Source organism: Saccopteryx leptura, chromosome 2, assembly GCF_036850995.1.
Source record: "Saccopteryx leptura isolate mSacLep1 chromosome 2, mSacLep1_pri_phased_curated, whole genome shotgun sequence".
NCBI classification, from domain to species: domain Eukaryota; kingdom Metazoa; phylum Chordata; class Mammalia; order Chiroptera; family Emballonuridae; genus Saccopteryx; species Saccopteryx leptura.
In genome coordinates, this window is record NC_089504.1 from 256348848 (window position 1) to 256368065 (window position 19218).

The 19218-nt window shown below is 38.0% G+C and overlaps 1 protein-coding gene and 1 non-coding gene across 4 annotated transcripts in view; both read right to left on the bottom strand.

The window, feature by feature from the left end:
* The window catches only part of KIFAP3 (kinesin associated protein 3), a 135933-nt gene that overhangs the window by 31300 nt on the left and 85415 nt on the right, over positions 1-19218 (bottom strand). For all 3 annotated transcript variants that reach the window (XM_066371467.1, XM_066371465.1, XM_066371466.1), the window contains exons 18-19: positions 8270-8459; positions 1925-2024 (exon numbers count right to left, since the gene is read on the bottom strand). In XM_066371467.1, the coding sequence (XP_066227564.1) occupies positions 1925-2024; positions 8270-8459 (290 nt within the window). The remainder of the gene's footprint in view (positions 1-1924; positions 2025-8269; positions 8460-19218) is intronic.
* TRNAT-GGU (transfer RNA threonine (anticodon GGU)) lies at positions 11330-11405 on the bottom strand. Its single transcript has one exon. It is a non-coding gene; the product is annotated as a tRNA-Thr (tRNA).

Below are 19218 nucleotides of genomic sequence, written 5' to 3' on the forward strand. Positions count from 1 at the left end.
CCATATAAATATTAAAATTATAAACAGAAATCATTTCTTCCTTTTCCAATTATGTTTTAGAAAACATTTATACAGGGAACTGTCCCATGGTGAAGTAAAGTAGTTATAATGATTAAACAGAGCCCCTACTTAAATAATTATAGTCACTATAGACAGAAACATCACAAGTCATCAAAAGCCATATGTTTTCTGGTATGTAGCCATGTTTAACTTTTATTTCCTAAGGCAAGGAGTTTCTTACCATGACAATCCAGTACACCAATAAAACAATTTCTAAAGTGCTATTATTTATTTAAAGTCCACTACAGAATACTGAACTGCATATAAGGTGTCACATTTCATGTAATACTACATTTTCCACTAGCTTTTAAACTTTGAGTCATGACCATCAGTGAATTGTGAAACCAATATAGTGGGTTGCAATTGCATTTCAAAAATGAAACAGTAGAATAAAAGAGAACATATCATTGTGCATTACAGGTAGTAAGAGGAATTACCGTATTTTTTGTTCCATAAGACGCACCCTTTTTCCCCAAAAGTGGAGGGGAAATGCCTGTACGTCTTATGGAGTGAATGTTCATTTCTTTTAGCTGCTGCAGGTTCCCAGACAACTAGAAGAGTATTTGAACATTAAAGTCTCTTCTCATGTTAATAACAGTGCTAATGGTTGTTAATACTGCTGTTGACTTTACACTGTTGAAATATTATTGTGGTATATTTTATTAAATATTTTAACATATCATTTGGTTCAGAATATTTTTTTTCTTATTTTCCTCCTTAAAACCCTCGGTGCGTCTTGTGGTCAGGTGCGTTTTATGGAGTGAAAAATACAGTACTGCTTTAAGAAATTTTTGGTGTGTGTGTGTGTGTGTGTGTAGAAGTATATACATATATACATATAAATCATATACATATATACATATACACACACATATATATACGTATAAACAATGTACATGTGCACTAGGTTGCAACAGAAGTCACTATAGTATGCTACGTTTCCTTCCACATTAGGCATCATGTTTGAAAGAACATAAACTTTGGAGACATAGAGACCTGGATTCAAATTTTTTTCTTTAACATCTTACTAGTGTGAGTTGGTTACTTATTCAGCCTTGATTTCTTTATTTGCAAAAGGGCTATAACAATACTTGCCTTGAAACATTGCTGTGAAGGTTAAATATGATATTTGTAAAAGAGATTAAACACAGATGATCAAAAATGGTTGTAATAATTACTGCTGGAACAAACGGCTTAGTACAAGTGATCAGTAAAGGTTGTAAAATATTAGTCATAACTGTATTATTTCATTTAAAATATAAACACATCCTCCAAAAAGGTAATAGTTTGTTAATGGAAAGTATAATTTTAGAAAACTAAATAAATAATTTAAAGAAAATACAGTCTTAATGACAAATAAGACTATAGCTAATCATGAGACTAATTTAATGTGAAATTTCAACAGTCCAAATTCAAATATACCTCCAGGAATGATATTCAGGAGAAAATATTGTTTACACACTGATAAAATTTTATAAATCAATTGTAGAATAATGCTGACAGGTCAGAGTTTCTTCCTTAAATATTTTATTTGCATGTCATCTAGAGAGGGAAAGTTTTTAATCAAAGCATCAACTTGTTAAAACAGTGACATCTGGATAACTGTTAAAATACATGTCTGGAGTTCTTATTTTATATTTATTGGCTTTGGAAAACAATATGGATTCCTTAATGTAAAAGTCTCTTTCAATAGACAGCCTGTATTTTCCCAACCGATGGAGCACATAAATTAATTTAAAACCAAACAAGCATGTTCTTGGAAATATTGAGTATCTTTTCCTTTTTAATGAGGAATGAAGAGAATTCTAGCTTTCAAAAACCAAGAAGACATCATATATTAGATATTCTTGTGAAGATTGCTTACCTGCCAGGGAATGAGTGCTGCCCAACCACGTCTCCGTTCTGAAGGTGAAAATCACTGAAGAAGTCTGGACTGATGGCTCCTTCAGAGGCAATTAATCCATCTAGAAAGAAGGAAAATGGTCATCAGCAAAACACAATTTCAGGTAATAATAAGGAACCTATTCTATCAAGCAATATAATAGAAAGTAATCTGGAAACAAAAATGTTAGCACGACATGCTGTCCTCTTGGGAGTATGAACAGAAAACCATACAGACTTAAGTGTTCTTTTACAACAATCCAGCACAACTGAACACCTACTGAGCACCTCCCATGCGGCAGTACAAGACTAGTACCGCGATGAGTAGGACAAGCTCTGCCTTCTAGGGGCTTACAGTCCTGTGGAGAAGACAGAACAGGACAGGGTGAGGCACGCTGGGGAGGGACAGACAGTGATGGTCCAGGCTAAGGACACAGAGTACATGAGGACAAGGAGACATAAAGAGCATGGTGTCAGTAAGTGTGAACCTTTAGTACGTCCCACATTTCATATCCACACGGCTTCATATGTGTAACATGATTAGGGAATTAAATATTTCAAATAAGTGAACTTCTAATTCTAAATAAGCAATGCATGATAAAGCTTAAAACACACATAAAATTGGGTTAAAAATCTTTGTAAATATATTTTACATGCTCTGAGTTTTTAAAAAGCGTACAGAATGTATTTCAGTACTCTTGATGACTCAATCTTCATCATAAACATCAATTATTATATAGCATGCCCAAAGTTATTAGATACATTTGACTACTTACACTAAATGGCTCTATACTACTGTGCTGAGTTCTTTTCCATTGATTAAAGTGCTTCTTTTCCTAAACTCGTCTTTATTATTACTCTTACTGATTTTCGAGTGACACCATTCTCTCATTTGCTCCAAACTATGAATCCAGATAACCTATTTTTCTTTTAATTTTTTTAGAATATATATATACATATATATATTTTAGATTTAATTTTTTTTTTTTTTTTTTCTGAAGCTGGAAACGGGGAGAGACAGTCAGACAGACTCCTGCATGCGCCCAACCGGGATCCACCTGGCACGCCCACCAGGGGGCGACGCTCTGCCCCTCCGGGGCGTCGCTCTGTTGCGACTAGAGCCACTCTAGCGCCTGGGGCAGAGGCCAAGGAGCCATCCCCAGCGCCCGGGCCATCTTTGCTCCAATGGAGCCTCACTGCAGGAGGGGAAGAGAGAGACAGAGAGGAAGGAGAGGGGGAGGGGTGAAGAAGCAGATGGGCGCTTCTCCTGTGTGCCCTGGCTGGGAATCAAACCCGGGACTTCTGCAGGCCAGGCCGACGCTCTACCACTGAGCCAACTGGCCAGGGCCTATATATTTTAGATTTTATTTATTCATTTTAGAGAGAGGAGAGAAAGAGACAGTGGGGGGGGGGGGGAGCAGGAAGCATCAACTCCCATATGTGCCTTGACCAGGCAAGCCTAGGGTTTTGAACCGGCAACCTCAGCGTTTCAGGTCGACGCTTTTATCCACTGCACCACAGGTCAGGCCAGATAACCTATTTTTGATAGAACTATGAATATATAAGTTAAGAATAATTTGAAGGAACACAATCTAAGTGATGGCTTCCAGGCTGCCCTATGCATAGAATGAATATATTTTAAGATACAGCCTTTGTGATAACTATTTGCAAAGTTCTCAGGCCTTTTAACATTTCCTATTTTGAAAGTATTGTGGATTAAGTAACCTCTAGATAAATATTGGTTAGGTGATACCTAAAACATTGTTTATAAATTTGGAACATAGTAAGTAAATTACTCAGTTACCACATGAATGACCATTTTGCACCTATGATATGCATAGCAATACTTTCCTAGGTCCTGTAGTAAATATAAAAACTACAGTAAATAATTTCTGTTTTTAAGAATCTTAGGTTAAGTGAAATATAAGAAAAACACTTAAGATGCAATTAAATAATACATTTCATTTATAAGTGATGTACAACAGGAATGGATATGTGCACTAAGTGAACGCTGGAGAGAGAAGCCGTGGTGAGACTGCTGTGTCCGCAGGGCTTAGAAAACCCTCCTTGGGTAGGCAGGGAGGGCGGCAGAGCTGGAATGGACTTCAGTCCTGAAAGACAGGTAAGCATTCAAGGCTGATCTGTTTCAGGAGTAAGGAGCTTAAAGATCAAGTAAATAGGAAAAATAATAGAGCAGGCAAGTGAATAAGCGAGGTGACTTGTATTTCTGTAAGACTCCTGCACTACCTTCAGTCCACGAATCCATATTATTATTTATTTGTTGAATTGTTAACAAATACCTTTGGTATCTATTTTATTACTTCAGTAAATTTAAAATACTTAAAAGGTAGCTTAAAAGTGTCTAATATTTAGACCAGTTTCTATGTTCTCTTACAGATTCCATAAATAAAAGGCCTGCTAAACACAAAAAAGTTAACAGAAAACTGAAATTATGGGAAATCTCAAGATACCATAGAGCTGGGCAGCCAAAAATAATTATTTATATTGTTCTCACACTTTGTGAAAGTGTGGCTGAAATTACTAATAAGGTTAAGAAATCAAGGGGCTCCTCTATTAATTTAAAACCAAATAATTGAGGATCAGGGTTGAAGAAATCTGTCAATTTTATAGGAACAAAGCTAAGTCAAATGCCAAAATAAAATGCATACCACACTCTGACAATGAATAACTATGAAGATACGCAGCATGCTAGTATCATAAAAGACAGCACACTCAGACACATTTCAGATAAATATACAACTAAATAAAAAGACACCTGGATTATTTTTAAAAAGTTGTTACATGAACCATCACCTAGTGAAATGAGTCAGATTAAGAATAGATTAAATAAAAAACTCTCGTCAAATAATCAACATCTGCACTTTGATTCCGAGTTGCCATCGTCTTCAAAGGGAAAAGGGCGGAGCGAAGGGACACACAGAATGCAGAGTGGGTCCCCAGGCTGGGGGCTCCTCAAACAGAGATCACATCAAATACGTGCGAGTCTAAAGATTCAGCCACAACTGCAAAAAACCCAGAACACAACTAGTTTAACAATATAACAAGCCTGATATCATGTGAGTAACAAAGAGAAAATTTATATTTCTGAACTTATGTTTTAGCGCCCCGAGGACACTGCATGTCATTCTGTGGACACAGCTTGTGCACTGCCCCGGACGGTCTGACAACAGGTGACTCAGGGACAGGCGCAATCTTTCTGCACTGGAATTTACTTAGGATTTAATAAAAGTTAAATTATACCTTAAATTAAAGCTTCCATTCAAGCATCCCAACTTCTTCAAAACTGTTTCTCAGCAGTCTGCATCCCAAAGTAACTTTTTTAATAGAAATACTAAAGAGGAGTAATGTATTTTTTATTACAAACTCCAGATAAATCGAGGAGGGTCCTTCTCAGGCTCCTACTCTAACCTTGTTGCTTCAAAGACAGCAACAAGGAACCAAAGAAGTTCATGTCCCATTTAACCCCCCAGAGAACAGACAGAAGACAGACAAGACACACCCGAGCACTCTGTATGCTGCAGAGCACTCTACATGTTTGGGCTATTAAATGACACAAAGCCTTCACACGATGGATGCACACAGCACACCTTTCTGAGGTGTTCAGGTAGGGAGGGTAAGTGTGCCCCCCGTGAGAGGGGGTGCACTGCAACCGGCTGAGACCAAAGCACGTCTGTCGTCAGCAGAGGAACTATCACCTTCTGACTTTGGAAAGTCAGTTAAATGGGCTGGCACACATTGTGAACAAAAGTAAAAAATATAAAACATTATCTTCTTACTTATTTTTACTGAAATCAGCTTTAGTTTTTAAAGTCAAATGAAAACATAAGAGTGGGCTCTTTAGTAAACTAGCTAAAAGTGAAATTGTGATTGTGTGGGAGAAAACAGCAAATAAAGGAGAAAATGGGGGGAAATGACTAAAATAGAGAAATCATAATGTATTTGGTTCTCTCTGGTAAGACACATCACAGAAACACACATGCAAATGAAAACTACAGCTTACAATGATTCTGAGACAGAAACAAACCATTTTAAACTTCGTACACCAGAGATACATTTACATGTCAAGTGCTAAGAATAATGTTCACCACAATTAATGAAGAACAAAAAAGGAAAAAGTCATTTATAAATGTGTAGTAACAATACAGCAATATTATAATGTGCTTCCTCTGTTGGTATGTACTAAAGCGAACAGCATAATTTCATGACAAAAAAGGAAATTAATCAGTGATTACAGTTATAATACATTTAGACTCTAAGGAAAAATACTGTTACTAAAGGAAATGCTGGATTCCTATTTCATATCATAACACTAAGATCCTTTTTTAAAAAATAAGAGAGAAATAGGTACATTTTGATGTATTTAATAATTTGAAAATATAGAAGGCGATACTAATGACTAGAAAGTAGCAAGTGATATTTCATTCAAAGTAGAAGATTAGACCCAGGGAATTATTGGCACTTAGCTTAACCTTTGTGACTAAAAAGCTACTAAACCTGCTTTTATCGGAAGCAGCCTGAAATTTCAGGGACTTAAAAGAGATCACTCAAGCATTCTTATCTACAGTATTACAAATTTCTCTAAAGCTTCTGATGATACAACTGCACACAATAAAAGATAAGAGGCTGGCATTATCGAGATTTCCATGACACACATCAAGAGATTCATTTAGTAGGTGATCCATTCATGGACAATGAACTAGGTAAATTAATAAACTAAAAAGAATACATGGCTTGATATAAGAACTAGGTCTTTAAACTCACAGCAATGTAATCTCCATTGTCCAATGTCTACCATAACATCTGGCGACAGGTATTAAAAAACAACCAGGAGCATATCTAATATTTCACTCCTCAAATGCTTAAATTTATTTATTTTTCCATCAGTGGTGGCTGTTTCTAAATTTTGATCTGTAAAAGTATAAATTTAGAGTTCTCACAAAAGCTTAGGTTGTACATTTTAATTGTAAAATATCCTACAGAAAAATATTTATGATTTTCATCTAAGAAAATACAAATATAATTTAAATATAATCTTAGAAATGTGCTTTAACTTTTTAGAAATCTGTTCTAAAACTCTAATTGCATTAAAACAAAAAGATGAATATTGTGGTGGTTAAAAGTTTTATTCAGTTTTGAAAACTGTAAGTGATTCGCACTGAAAAGTAGCTATCAATCTTCAAAGCAAGAAACTGGATTCCAAGAAATTCTGATTTCTATTAACAAAAAATTCATATCATATATATTTTACATCACTTTACTTCATGAATATCTGAATATGTAAGGAACAGCTGTTTGCCATTACTGAACTAAGAAATTCTGGTTGGTTGAAATTAATGATCTACACCATCTGGTTTGAAACACAAAGCAGTATTTCATAACTACTGTAAAGTTCAGTTAGGAAGAAATCTATTTAATTTTCAAAGTAAAGTATCAATTTTCCAGGATTCAAATATTTATATCAAATATAAAAATAATGCAGCGTTTACGGCCAATTTGCACAATACCCAATTAGGAAAACACATGAATCAGTACATAGTAGGAGAAAAGTGAGCCATTAATTCAGATATAATTACTTTCATGCTTTTTATTTCCAACCTGCTACAGGTCTTAATTAGAAATCCTTTCCTTCCACTCCTCAACTCAATGACTTCAATGAAGTCATATTAATATTGGCAACTGTGAAACACATTAAAAGCCAAAATATGCAAAAACTTAAACTTTGTGCCAAACTCATCCCTAGAAAAAGGCACTATGGCAGAACCAACAAAGTTATAATATATATAAGATTTATATAAAAATTGTTTTACCTTGAAAACACTAGCAGAGTTTATAAGAAAAGAAACCATTGCTATAAAGTGTCTACATCATCCCTACCAGAGTCACCAGAGTGTACTGCTTTGAACTAAAGCAAAACCATAGCAAAATTATCTGTTAAATGAAACACATCAAAAACAAAACATAAATTAGAAAGTTATATACATTTAAATAAAGAAAAATACTATTCTCAAACAGAAGTCAGAAATCTTGAATATGCCATGTTAAGTTATATAGGCTAGAATGTAATAAACTAAGAGCGATGAATTTCTCTGGCCACAGCCTTCTTTATGGAGAGCTCAACAAAGACTAACCTGGAAAAACACAGCAGTGAGTTAACAGGTTGGCTTGGTGAGTTCTGGCGGTAGGTACCTGTGACATCACTAGCAGAAGGCGTTTCTATACTCATAGAGTGCTTACAAAGCTGGGAGTGAGCAGGCTGGCAGATCAAGATTCCTGCTGCCAGCACGCAGACCACTGGTAATCCTCTCACCTGAGTTGTAGAAAAGGTCGGGTCTCTCGAGAATGTCTCCTTCGTGGATGTACGGCTCAATGCGGTCGTCACCGTACAAGTACTGCTCACTCTCGTCCATCTGCCGGCTCTCGACCATCTCTAACCACTGCGAGTTATGCCAGCGAAACTTCTCACTCTGAATTTTCTTGGCCCATTCTTCGTCATATTCCTATTGAACATAAACAGTCAACTATTACTATTTAGCTTATGAAGGAACTCCCATGGCACTCAGATAACAGTACATACTTTTATCTTGTGACAATTTGAGGGCAGCTCCATTTAGGTCACAGGGAACATTAAAAATTATCCATTCAGAATTACTTTATATAATAATCAATAAAAATAAATTAAATACATATATTAAAGACATCTCTTTTTGGATTACCAATTGCTAACAGCAATGGCAAAACTGGAAAAGTCTTAATTTCACAAATTCTTTATTACTAGAATTTAGGTGAGCCATCAGACTTCAGCTTCCAAAGAGCTGTATGGCTATAATTATTTGTGGCACTAATGACAGATGGTAAAGCATTAAAATTTCATCTTTTGCTATGTCTTTTTTCACTTTTCAGTGTGTGTGGGGAAAGTGCAAGTTTCTCTCCTAACTCCTGAAATGGTTACTATGGGAAACAAAATAATAATGTTTATCTTATGTAAATTCATAATTATGTCTTCTTATGTCTATCTTCTGCTCAGCCATGCACTCCTGAGGAGCAAGAATGGTTTATTCACTGCTGTATCTGTAACACCTGCTCACAGAGAACATTCTTGGTGAATGTGCCACAAAAGGCAAGTTATTATAAACTACAGTGGAACCTATCTAACCTCCTAATTTTCCACAGGTTATGGCTACTAGTAGAGCTATGATAAATAGCTAGTTGAGCTATGATAAATGTTAATTATTGCGCTTCACTTTAAAAATAATAAACACTTAATTCAACTGTTATAATTTCAATATTTAAATCACTAAAGGAGATATTTTACTCAAAGTTATAGTTATATTCTTAGTGCTAACCTATATTTTAAATTGATAATTTAGACATAAACAATAAATCCTAAATCCAAATGCCATGTCTTGTTGGTATGGTTATAGTGATTAGGTATTATAATTTAAACAATCATCCAATTAAGCATATAAACTGCTCTGATAAAGATGAGAAAACACAGATAAGGCATTTAGAAAACCTATAGACCTATATTGAAAACACTTCATATTAGCCATTACTGTTAATTAATTGAGGTAACAGCTCTCTAAATTAGGCACTATAATTATTGCCATTTTACAAAAGAGAAAAGGAGGCCCAGAACACTGAAGTGACCTTGGGCGGCAATGTGGAAAAGGCAATTAAATGGAGAATTAATGAATCTTTGGCAGGGTCACTGCAGAGTGGATTCTTAGTGAATGTGTGTAATAAATGACCCTGAAGGTCAACTTTCAGCTGTAAGATTCTATGAAGGGGCCACACTGTTGACCATGCAATGAGATGGGAGGCAGCAGCTTCTGGTCTGGTCAGCACCCTCTGTCACGTTCCCCCGACCCGGCTCACATGCATGGCTGTTAGGGAACAAGGGAGTTGAAAAAATAATAGCACAGGGATGTTGTTACAAGTAGTTTCATTAGCTACAGATTTACGTGGATCACTGCGTTTCCAAGATTAAATAAAACCCTAAGCGGTGCTAATTGTGCAATATGGGCACTGTGATTAGCTTCACAATGATTTAGCTGAAATGCTAAATATAACTTTGAACCTCTTTAAAGTACATGACTTCAAAAATACAAAATATTTTTGGTTTCATATGCAGCACAGTATATGTGCTCAAAGTTAGCTGCAAAAAAAAAAGAAAAGAAAAAAAAGATATTGTCATATTAGAAGTGGCTAGATAACTTAAGAATGATCACATGTACTTACAGAAGAAGATAAACTTATTATCCATTAAGGTAAAGAATTTAATGCATAAATTAAAAGCAAAATGATATTTTGAGCAAGAAATTCTCCATACTAACTGGCCTTTTCCCTAAAAGATAAGGTAGTTATAAGTCACCCAAACGCCCAGGATATGCCTTATAATACCAGAAATCCTTTCAAATCTACATTAAATACTAGAACTAATTTAAGTGGTATTGTTTCTTTTATGAATTCTAGCTTGTTTCACTTGGCAAGAGTATAAAACTAACTTTTCATTTTGGTAGAAAAATTTTAAATCTGATTATCTGAATGAAGAAGTATTCAGGGAAGAAGACAGAAAAACATTATAATTTGATTGTTTCATTACAATTTAAGTTAAAGCATATGGATTCCTAGCATAAGAAAAGGAGTTAAACCCCAGTCAAGAGCCCTAACCATATAAAATATAGGGTTTGCTATTCCACTAGGAGTAAAATTTGCTTTTTTACTAATAACTGTGAAATGTCAGAGGTAGATATAATTTTAAAATTAAATCCTTAAACCATATATCCATAAAGTGTATTGAGCATAGTAAATAATGCTCTGCATAAAGCAAAAAATCACGTTTACTCAAGGAGTTACCTTACAACATTCTTGTAAGATTTTACTATTCTAATTAAATAAAAATATATTTAATAAATGTAGAAATGTGTGACAAAGATGCAGTTTTATTCACAAATAGCCCTTCTAACAAAGCCTTCTTCCCATCTGTCAGGTTTACCATCAATGTTCTTTTTTTTTAAATTTTATTATCATTATTATTATTATTATTATTATTATTATTTTGTATTCTTCCAAAGCTGGAAACGGGGAGAGACAGTCAGACAGACTCCCGCATGCGTCCGACCGGGATCCACCCAGCACGCCCACCAGGGGCGAAGCTCTGCCCACCAGGGGGCGATGCTCTGCCCCTCCCGGGCGTCACTCTGTTGCGACCAGAGCCACTCTAGTGCCTGGGGCAGAGGCCAAGGAGCCATCCCCAGTGCCTGGGCTATCTTTACTCCAATGGAGCCTTGGCTGCGGGAGGGGAAGAGAGAGACAGAGAGGAAGGAGAGGGGGAGGGGTGGAGAAGCAGATGGGCGCTTCTCCTGTGTGCCCTGGCCGGGAATCGAACCCGGGACTTCTGCACACCAGGCAGATGCTCTACCACTGAGCCAACCGGCCAGGGCCACCATCAATGTTCTTATTAAACCTACACGTGCATGGCTGAGTTTTTAAGAAGAGGCTATTCACACTCCATTGAGAGATCCAAACACACAAACCAAAATATCAATGAGCGTCCATGGCTGACTTTTGACACTACAGCTCCATTTGTTAGTGTCTTGGGCAGAGACCTAGCACCAAATGTAATAAGACTACCCTTATTCTCTATGACTAACAGTGGTTCACATGTGCATTACTGTTTTCAGGATACCACAATGAAAACACTATGGCTATCTCCTCAGTGAGGAAGGAAGGAAGGAAGGAAGGAAGGAAGGAAGGAAGGAAGGAAGGAAGGAAGGAAGGAAGGAAGGAGGGAGGGAGGGAGGGAGGGAGGGAGGGAGGGAGGGAGGGGGGGGAGGGAGGGAGGGAGGGAGGGAGGGAGGGAGGGAGGGAGGGAGGAAGGAAGGAAGGAAGGAAGGAAGGAAGGAAGGAAGGAAGGAAGGAGCAAACAAGAATAGCCTCTCCTCCTGGAAACATGAGACAGAATATGTTATTCTCTACCAAGCTATGTGATCATTTAGGATATACATAGAAGTGTTTTGCAAAAGATCCAACAATGATTACAAATTCCGACTATAATGAAGCCACTTCAGTGACAAGTGGAGTGTTCACAAGAGGTGGCCTTGAGCTTTAATAGGTGTGTATGGCTTTTTTATACAGATCATAGTGAAGAAAATAGCAAAACTGTTGATCAAGCACTATCAAACCTTACAGTTTCAAGTGGCTATAACATGACTCCTAAAAATATTTGGTGTTTTGTGATTATAAAACCATTTCAGTGTTAAAAGTTGAAAATTATAGAAGAAATACCCATAGTCCCATTACCTGGACAGAACCACAATAATAATATTAATAATAATAACAACAACAATAACAGTTTTCAATGACTTTAATTCCAGTATTAAAAGCTAACTTTGGAAAAATATTTTAAAATATATAGATTTTAAATTTAGAGGCTAAGTAGCAAACATTAAGATTTGTACTTGTGTCACGAAAGTTGGTCTAGTTTGTGATAGTATAGCCTCTCAGGTATTTGAATATTTACCAAATACAGCACCTTGGACGAAGCATGTTTGTAATGAGGAACACAAAATTCATCTAATCATTTCTCCTTTTCCTTAGTAGTAAGCACTCGTTAGAGTCAAATGAAATAGTATTGTTTTGCTATGTGATGCTGGCTTTTGATCGTTAGGTTTCTGGAACACTGATTTTTATGTTCCAGATTCCTTGAAAATCAAATGTTTTACTTAGGGCTGTTGAGTGTCTATTCAGCAAGTGCAGTTAATAGGCTAGGGCTGTGGTTTCAAGAATTTTAGACTTCAGGAGAGGTTCAAAAGCAAATGCTGGGGTCGGCCTAGCGTGCGGAGGACCCGGGTTCGATTCCCGGCCAGGGCACACAGGAGAAGCGCCCATTTGCTTCTCCACCCCTCCGCCGCGCCTTCCTCTCTGTCTCTCTCTTCCCCTCCCGCAGCCAAGGCTCCATTGGAGCAAAGATGGCCCGGGGCGCTGGGGATGGCTCTGTGGCCTCTGCCTCAGGCGCTAGAGTGGCTGTGGTCGCAGCATGGCGACGCCCAGGATGGGCAGAGCATCGCCCCCTGGTGGGCAGAGCGTCGCCCCATGGTGGGCGTGCCGGGTGGATCCCGGTCGGGCGCATGCGGGAGTCTGTCTGACTGTCTCTCCCTGTTTCCAGCTTCAGAAAAATGCAAAAAAAAAAAAAATAAAATAAATAATAAAAAATAATAATAAAAGCAAATGCTGGGGACTGACATTAAATGTAAATCAAGTGGCACCTGCTATTATTGTTTTAGAAAAGAAAGGTCTAAAGAAAATTCAAAAAATAGAAAAGAAAGGTCATTTTAACACTAAAAATGTAAGCAAGACAATCTGAAAATAGACATATATTTTCCCAAGACAAACATGTTAAAAACCTTATATTTGGAATTTCTTCCCAGCCCTGGCCTGGTATTGGTTGGTCTCTCTCTCTCTCTCTCTCACACACACACACACACACACACACACTTCTGTTTTGCTTATTTCTCTTCTGCTTTAGTAAAACACAGTTGGGCCTTTACCCTACTCGATCTTCAGCATTCTGAAATCATCCCAGGCCTCAGTGATCTATGTTTATCTTCAGTGAGCAGAATTTAATAGCCATGGCAATGTCATAGTTACTTGGTGTCTCAGAGTCTGAATTTATGGATGTTAATAATATGGCATGCTCTAATGTAAAGAACACTGGGTTGGCAGTTAGGAGACCCGGGTTCTGGTTCTAGCTATGATACTAAGAGAAATACACAACCTTCTAAAGGTATTTTAATATCTTTTGTGTCAGTCTTCATTTCTAAAATGAAACAAATCTAAGATTTACTCAACTTCTAACGTTCTAGAAATAAAAATTTATGATTAATACCATTACTCATAAGGCTGTTGAAATAATTATCCCTCAACACTGAATAATATTGGCAGTATAAGTTTATTTTAAAAAGTTAAATAGCAACTCTAAATGAATATCCAGTGTAAAAGTTTAGTGAATTCAACATGTCAATGAAACCAATTCCCTTTGACCTTTCTGCCCCAATCTCTACTTCACTCCCACATCACCATCCCTCATTATCAAGAAGTAACTATGAAATTAAGGGAGGTCACAGCTAAGCCACGGCTATGACACGTCATAAAAATCTACCAAGCCATTGTGGAAATACTCTAGGAATATCGTTGTCCTTCAGTTTTGAAATGCTGCTTTTCACAAGGAGTGTACCCTGAGAGCCTCACATATAGACTTGAATTTGTCTTATATTTAAAGGTGCACACACTACACTATATCTTTTTTTTTAACATAGTCTTTTATTTTCTTCTTGGCTCCTGACATTATGATATTAAGCACCCAGTTTCCATAAATTATAAAGTGTCATGAAAAGCTTATGGTTTGATTTTACATGGAATATGCTATCCTTTTTGAAGTCCTATACCATTTTGTTTACTGCTTAACCACTGAAACATTATGAAGCCTTAACCGGCCTATTATCAGAGCCTGTTCACTATCAGGAAAACTCTTTGTCACTGGCTTCCGTCACACCTTGTATCTGATTAACACAGTACAGGATAACACAGAGCTACATAGTTCTGCTTTGTGTTCTAAAATTACTGATGGAAAGCAGATTTTCACTTCTCCTTTAATGTGGCAGCCCCCTAAGTGAGAATGTAATATGGCTTATTTAATACAATTCTTCATACTAAATTAAAGCAGATCTAGAGTAATTTAATTGCTCATAAAGTTAAGTTAGTAGCTGCTAAAAATATACCTTTTATATCTTAAAAATTACTTCTCCCAATGACATGTATACAACATGCATATGTTGATACACATAATTACACACATATATAATAGAGATGTTGACTTTTGTGAACATAAGTATTATCCCAATATTTTTTATTGACTTGTTGCAATAGTACTATTCCAAGTGTTGCCCTTTAGCCTTGACTATGGCATTTCCAACCAGACCTCACAGTAGAATTCTCTTTAGTCTCTGCTTACAGCACTGAGGGGCTCATCTGTGCAATATCACTTCAGATATCATGTCCAGTCACACCACAAAGATAAAACGAAATAAAATCTAGTTAAGCAAGAAATCATGATTTTTATCTTGCAAACTATGCCTGGGTTCTTTTAAAGCCAACTGTTGCCAATTAAAAAAACAATAAAGTAACATACATAGGACTGGTAGGGATACATACACATTCATATATGTATACATATATACATATACATAATATATAGTAGGTCCTCAATGTCAATGTGTTCTTTGACTTTAAGCAAAATGATATACTAAACTAACTGTACTGTAGGCTAATTGATATAAACAAGAATTACGTTCCGAGGGCATCTCTTCAATGTTATAAATAACTTTGAAGGAAATGATATTATTCGAGGACCTGGTCTGTGTGTGTGTGTGTTTAAACTCTAAAAAGCTGGCAAAAATATCCAAAATGTCTGCCTTTCAGGCTAATGCAATGTAAAAATGAACTCCAAAAGAGGGCTACCAAAGTGATCTCACTAAACCCAATTTGACTGTATGGAACCAAAATATAAAATTCAAACTTACAAATTGAAGAAAGGAAAATTTACCAAGACTGTAAAACAAGAGGAAGCAACTCCACCTTCTCTAGAAAGAACATCTTAGAAGTGTCTGTCAGTAACTTACCTTAAAAATCTGCTCTGTGCCCATACCCAACTTGGAGGCCAACTACAAGTGCTTGCCAAACAAAAAAGGTGGCTGCCCATTTTACCCAATTCCTGCTCATTCTCTGCTTTTGAAAACCTGTCCTAAAATAACCTGACTTTCAGTGCTAACCCTAATCCTACCCTATGAAACTTCCTTTGTAACTTCCCTTGTAAAGATGGATGAGACATTTTTAAAGCTCTCTCCCTTGCCGGCAAATTATCAACAAACTCACTTTTTCTGTCCGACACAGGCCTTCCTGGTCATTTTTGAGGAGACCACAACAATCGATGTCTTAGAGGTTACATGTAAACCTGCATTGGTTTATCCCATTTCAATATACCAGTCTTAGTAAATATGTTTATCTCTCCTGGCATGAAGATAGCACCTTGTTTTCCAAGTATAAAACACTGGAGCTAGCTATTAATTCCAAATTGTCAAAATACACAGTCTGCCCGAGATCACTGACTTCCTGAAAGAGAAAGGGCCGCCACTGAAAATGTCAGTAACACCAACCCGTTAGTGCCCCAGCACGTGGCCCGGGGCTGGCTGCACGGACAACAGACATCACCTTCACCAGAAAACTCAGTCCATTCCCTTCCCTGCAAATGCCCTGTAGCGACAATGGGCCATGCTGCAGTCCTGCTCCCAGAAGGCCAGCTCACATCTAGAGGACGGGATCCTGTTGTTGGCTCTAGTGCCTGAGTTGTAAACCTGTACCTTCTAGGTACTGTGTGTTGTGCAGGTTTGTATTCCCAATGTCTGTCTTCATGTCTGGAACCCAGTATGTGCTTTATAAACATGCAATACATGTTTGAAAACCCCTTAATGTCAGGGAAGGAGTTTGCTTGGCAATTTATGTCGTTCTCAAATGTGTCATACGAAGTTGAAGAAGCACCAAAGGGTAAAACTCTCCCCGGTTTGTAGAAGCCCCCACACAGAGAGGGCTCTGCTCTTCCCCTCACCATTTCCGAGGCAAGGAGAGAAGAGGCAATGGTCATTGGCATTCCCCGAGGACCAAGAAGCTGCCTGCTGCCTCTCCCCTTCCCCTGCTCCTCTCGCACCCAACCCATGGTCCGCCTCCCGGGGCTGCTCGTGAGTGAGGCCGAGGCAGACAGGCGACATCCTGCTGATGAGGCCACCGCAACGGCATCAGCAGACACGGAACCCTCCATGGTACAAGGAGCACGACCAGCACACATCTGTTTCAGTTTACCGGTTCAGGGCTGGGTCCCAAATACATTAAACAAATCATCACTAATGTAACATTTCCATAATTTGGGGGACAAGTACTTTATTGCAGAAGGCATATATTTCTTTAATGCTTGCAAGGCATCTAATTTTTCTTCTTATTCTATGCTGTCTGTCTTGAGAGAAAAAGTTTGTTTTCTTAAGGATAAGTTCCCTTAAGCTACAAATATTCCTATTCTCTCTTTTTGGGGGATTTTATTTTTATTTGTATAGGACAGTCATACTGAGAATCTAGAAAATCAAATCTTAAGGTAAAAAGAGTCTGAAGAGATCATCCACTTCCATTCTAGGCAGGCTTCTAACAAGCTAGTTTAAAAGTTGGTAGCTTAGTGACTACTGATACAGCTGGACAGAGACTTCACCTTCTCCTTTGACAGCCTATTTCTAGTGTTTCATTATCTTTGCTGTGCTTAATCAGTGCTCCCCTGTTTCAAATTAAGTCAATTTCCTCTTGTTTTACTCTTGAAAAAGCTTCAGGACAAGCAAGCAGCACCAAGCCATGGGCAGTAAGAGAGTCTGGGCTCAAAAAACCGAAAACCAGCAGCTGTGTCCCAAGCGGCTACGAAGCTGTCTTGTTCAGCGGTGTATTACAATGCCCACTCCTCAAATTTCTCCAGACCAGGGGGTCTGGCAAGCTAGCAGTGCGCCTGTGGTCTGCGGTTACCGGGCGAGTTGAGTACAAATCCCGATCAGCCAGCACCGTGTCAGAGCACAGGTCACACAGAGCAGGCTCTGTCCAAGGAAAGGCGGAGCGCCCTCTCACCTCATTGTCCTGACAGGAAGTGTTAAAATGCAAATTCAGCAATGGTAGGATAATCTAAAACTATAAATAGTACAGTGTGTCCATAAAGTCATGGTGCACTTTTGACGGGTCACAGGAAAGCAACAAAAAATGATAGAAATGTGAAATCTGCACCAAATAAAAGGAAAACTCTCCCAGTTTCATACTTATTCAGTGCAGTTCGATGTGGGCTCCATTTGTTGCCCTACACACATCCAAACGATAGTGAAGTTCTTGCCACACACGGGTAAGGACGTCTGGTGTAACTGAGTGAATAACATCTGTGATTCTTTGTTTTAAGTGATTAATGTGGCGCTTTGTTATAAACACGCCGATATTCACGCTGCACTTCGGTCACAGATTCGAATTTAGCGAGCCACAGAACACACTGAACTTTCCTCTGTACCGTCCACATCTCGATTGGCATAGCCTTGGGCTGCTCCGCTGTATACAAGGTGTTTCGTCATCATCTGTGCATGCGCACATGCTGCCACATCATCCTACAGAAACTTGCACAAAGAAAACCAGATAGAAGGTGACAGAAGACAATTTAACTTTGGGGGAGGGGTATACAGCATAATCAAATGTCAAAATAATCTAGAGATATTTTCTCTCAACATATGTACCCTGATTTATCAATGTCACTGCATTAAATTTAATAAAAAAAAAAAAAAAAAAGAAAAGAAACTGGGAGGGTTTTCCTTTTATTTGGTACAGATTTCACATTTCTATTGTCTTTTGTTGCTTTCCTGTGACCGGTCAAAAGTGCACCATGACTTTATGGACACACTGTAGTATGTCTGGCTAAAATATATATTCCAAATAACTTCCTTGTTAAGACCCAGTGAACAGATTATCTTCCCATACCACTTTAAAATTAAAATGAACAGAAAATAACATCATTATATGTGCTAAATTTTTTTTTTTTTAAGTGCTGATCTAGATATTTAATCTACCTATAAACTTCTTACCTAGGTCTGAGTTTTGGTCTAGTCTGGAAAGAACACTGCCTGAGTACCTGTGGGAGAAGCTTCACACACACCTTCAACCCTGCCCTGAATGCTCCAGTCCCCAGGGGGTCGCTGTAAACTGACCCTCTTCAGTGAAGCAAGTTTCCCAAGATTACTCTGCAGATGGGAGAACTGGAATCAGCTGTAGTTTCGATGCAATGCCTGTCAGACCCAGCTGCCACTTCAGAGGCCAAAAGCGGAATGTAGGACCAGAACCCTGGCCCAGCTGAGACAGGGACAAGAATGTTCTGGGAAGAAGCTGCCCCCACTGGTGCCGTTCACAATAATCAAGCTGAGACTGAACCAGGGTCTTGAATCTTGTAACAGGTGTCCAAGCGCAGAAAGGAAAAGAAACATGGGGTGTTTCTGAGCTGGTGCCTTTCTATCTGCTGCCCTGCCCTGGATAAACGCTCTTCCAACAGGCTCAGCTAGGAATATGACTCAGGTGAGTGGCACAGCAGGACTTCCAAGTCACAGGACTGACCACTGCACATGTGAAGCTTCAGACTACTTGTTC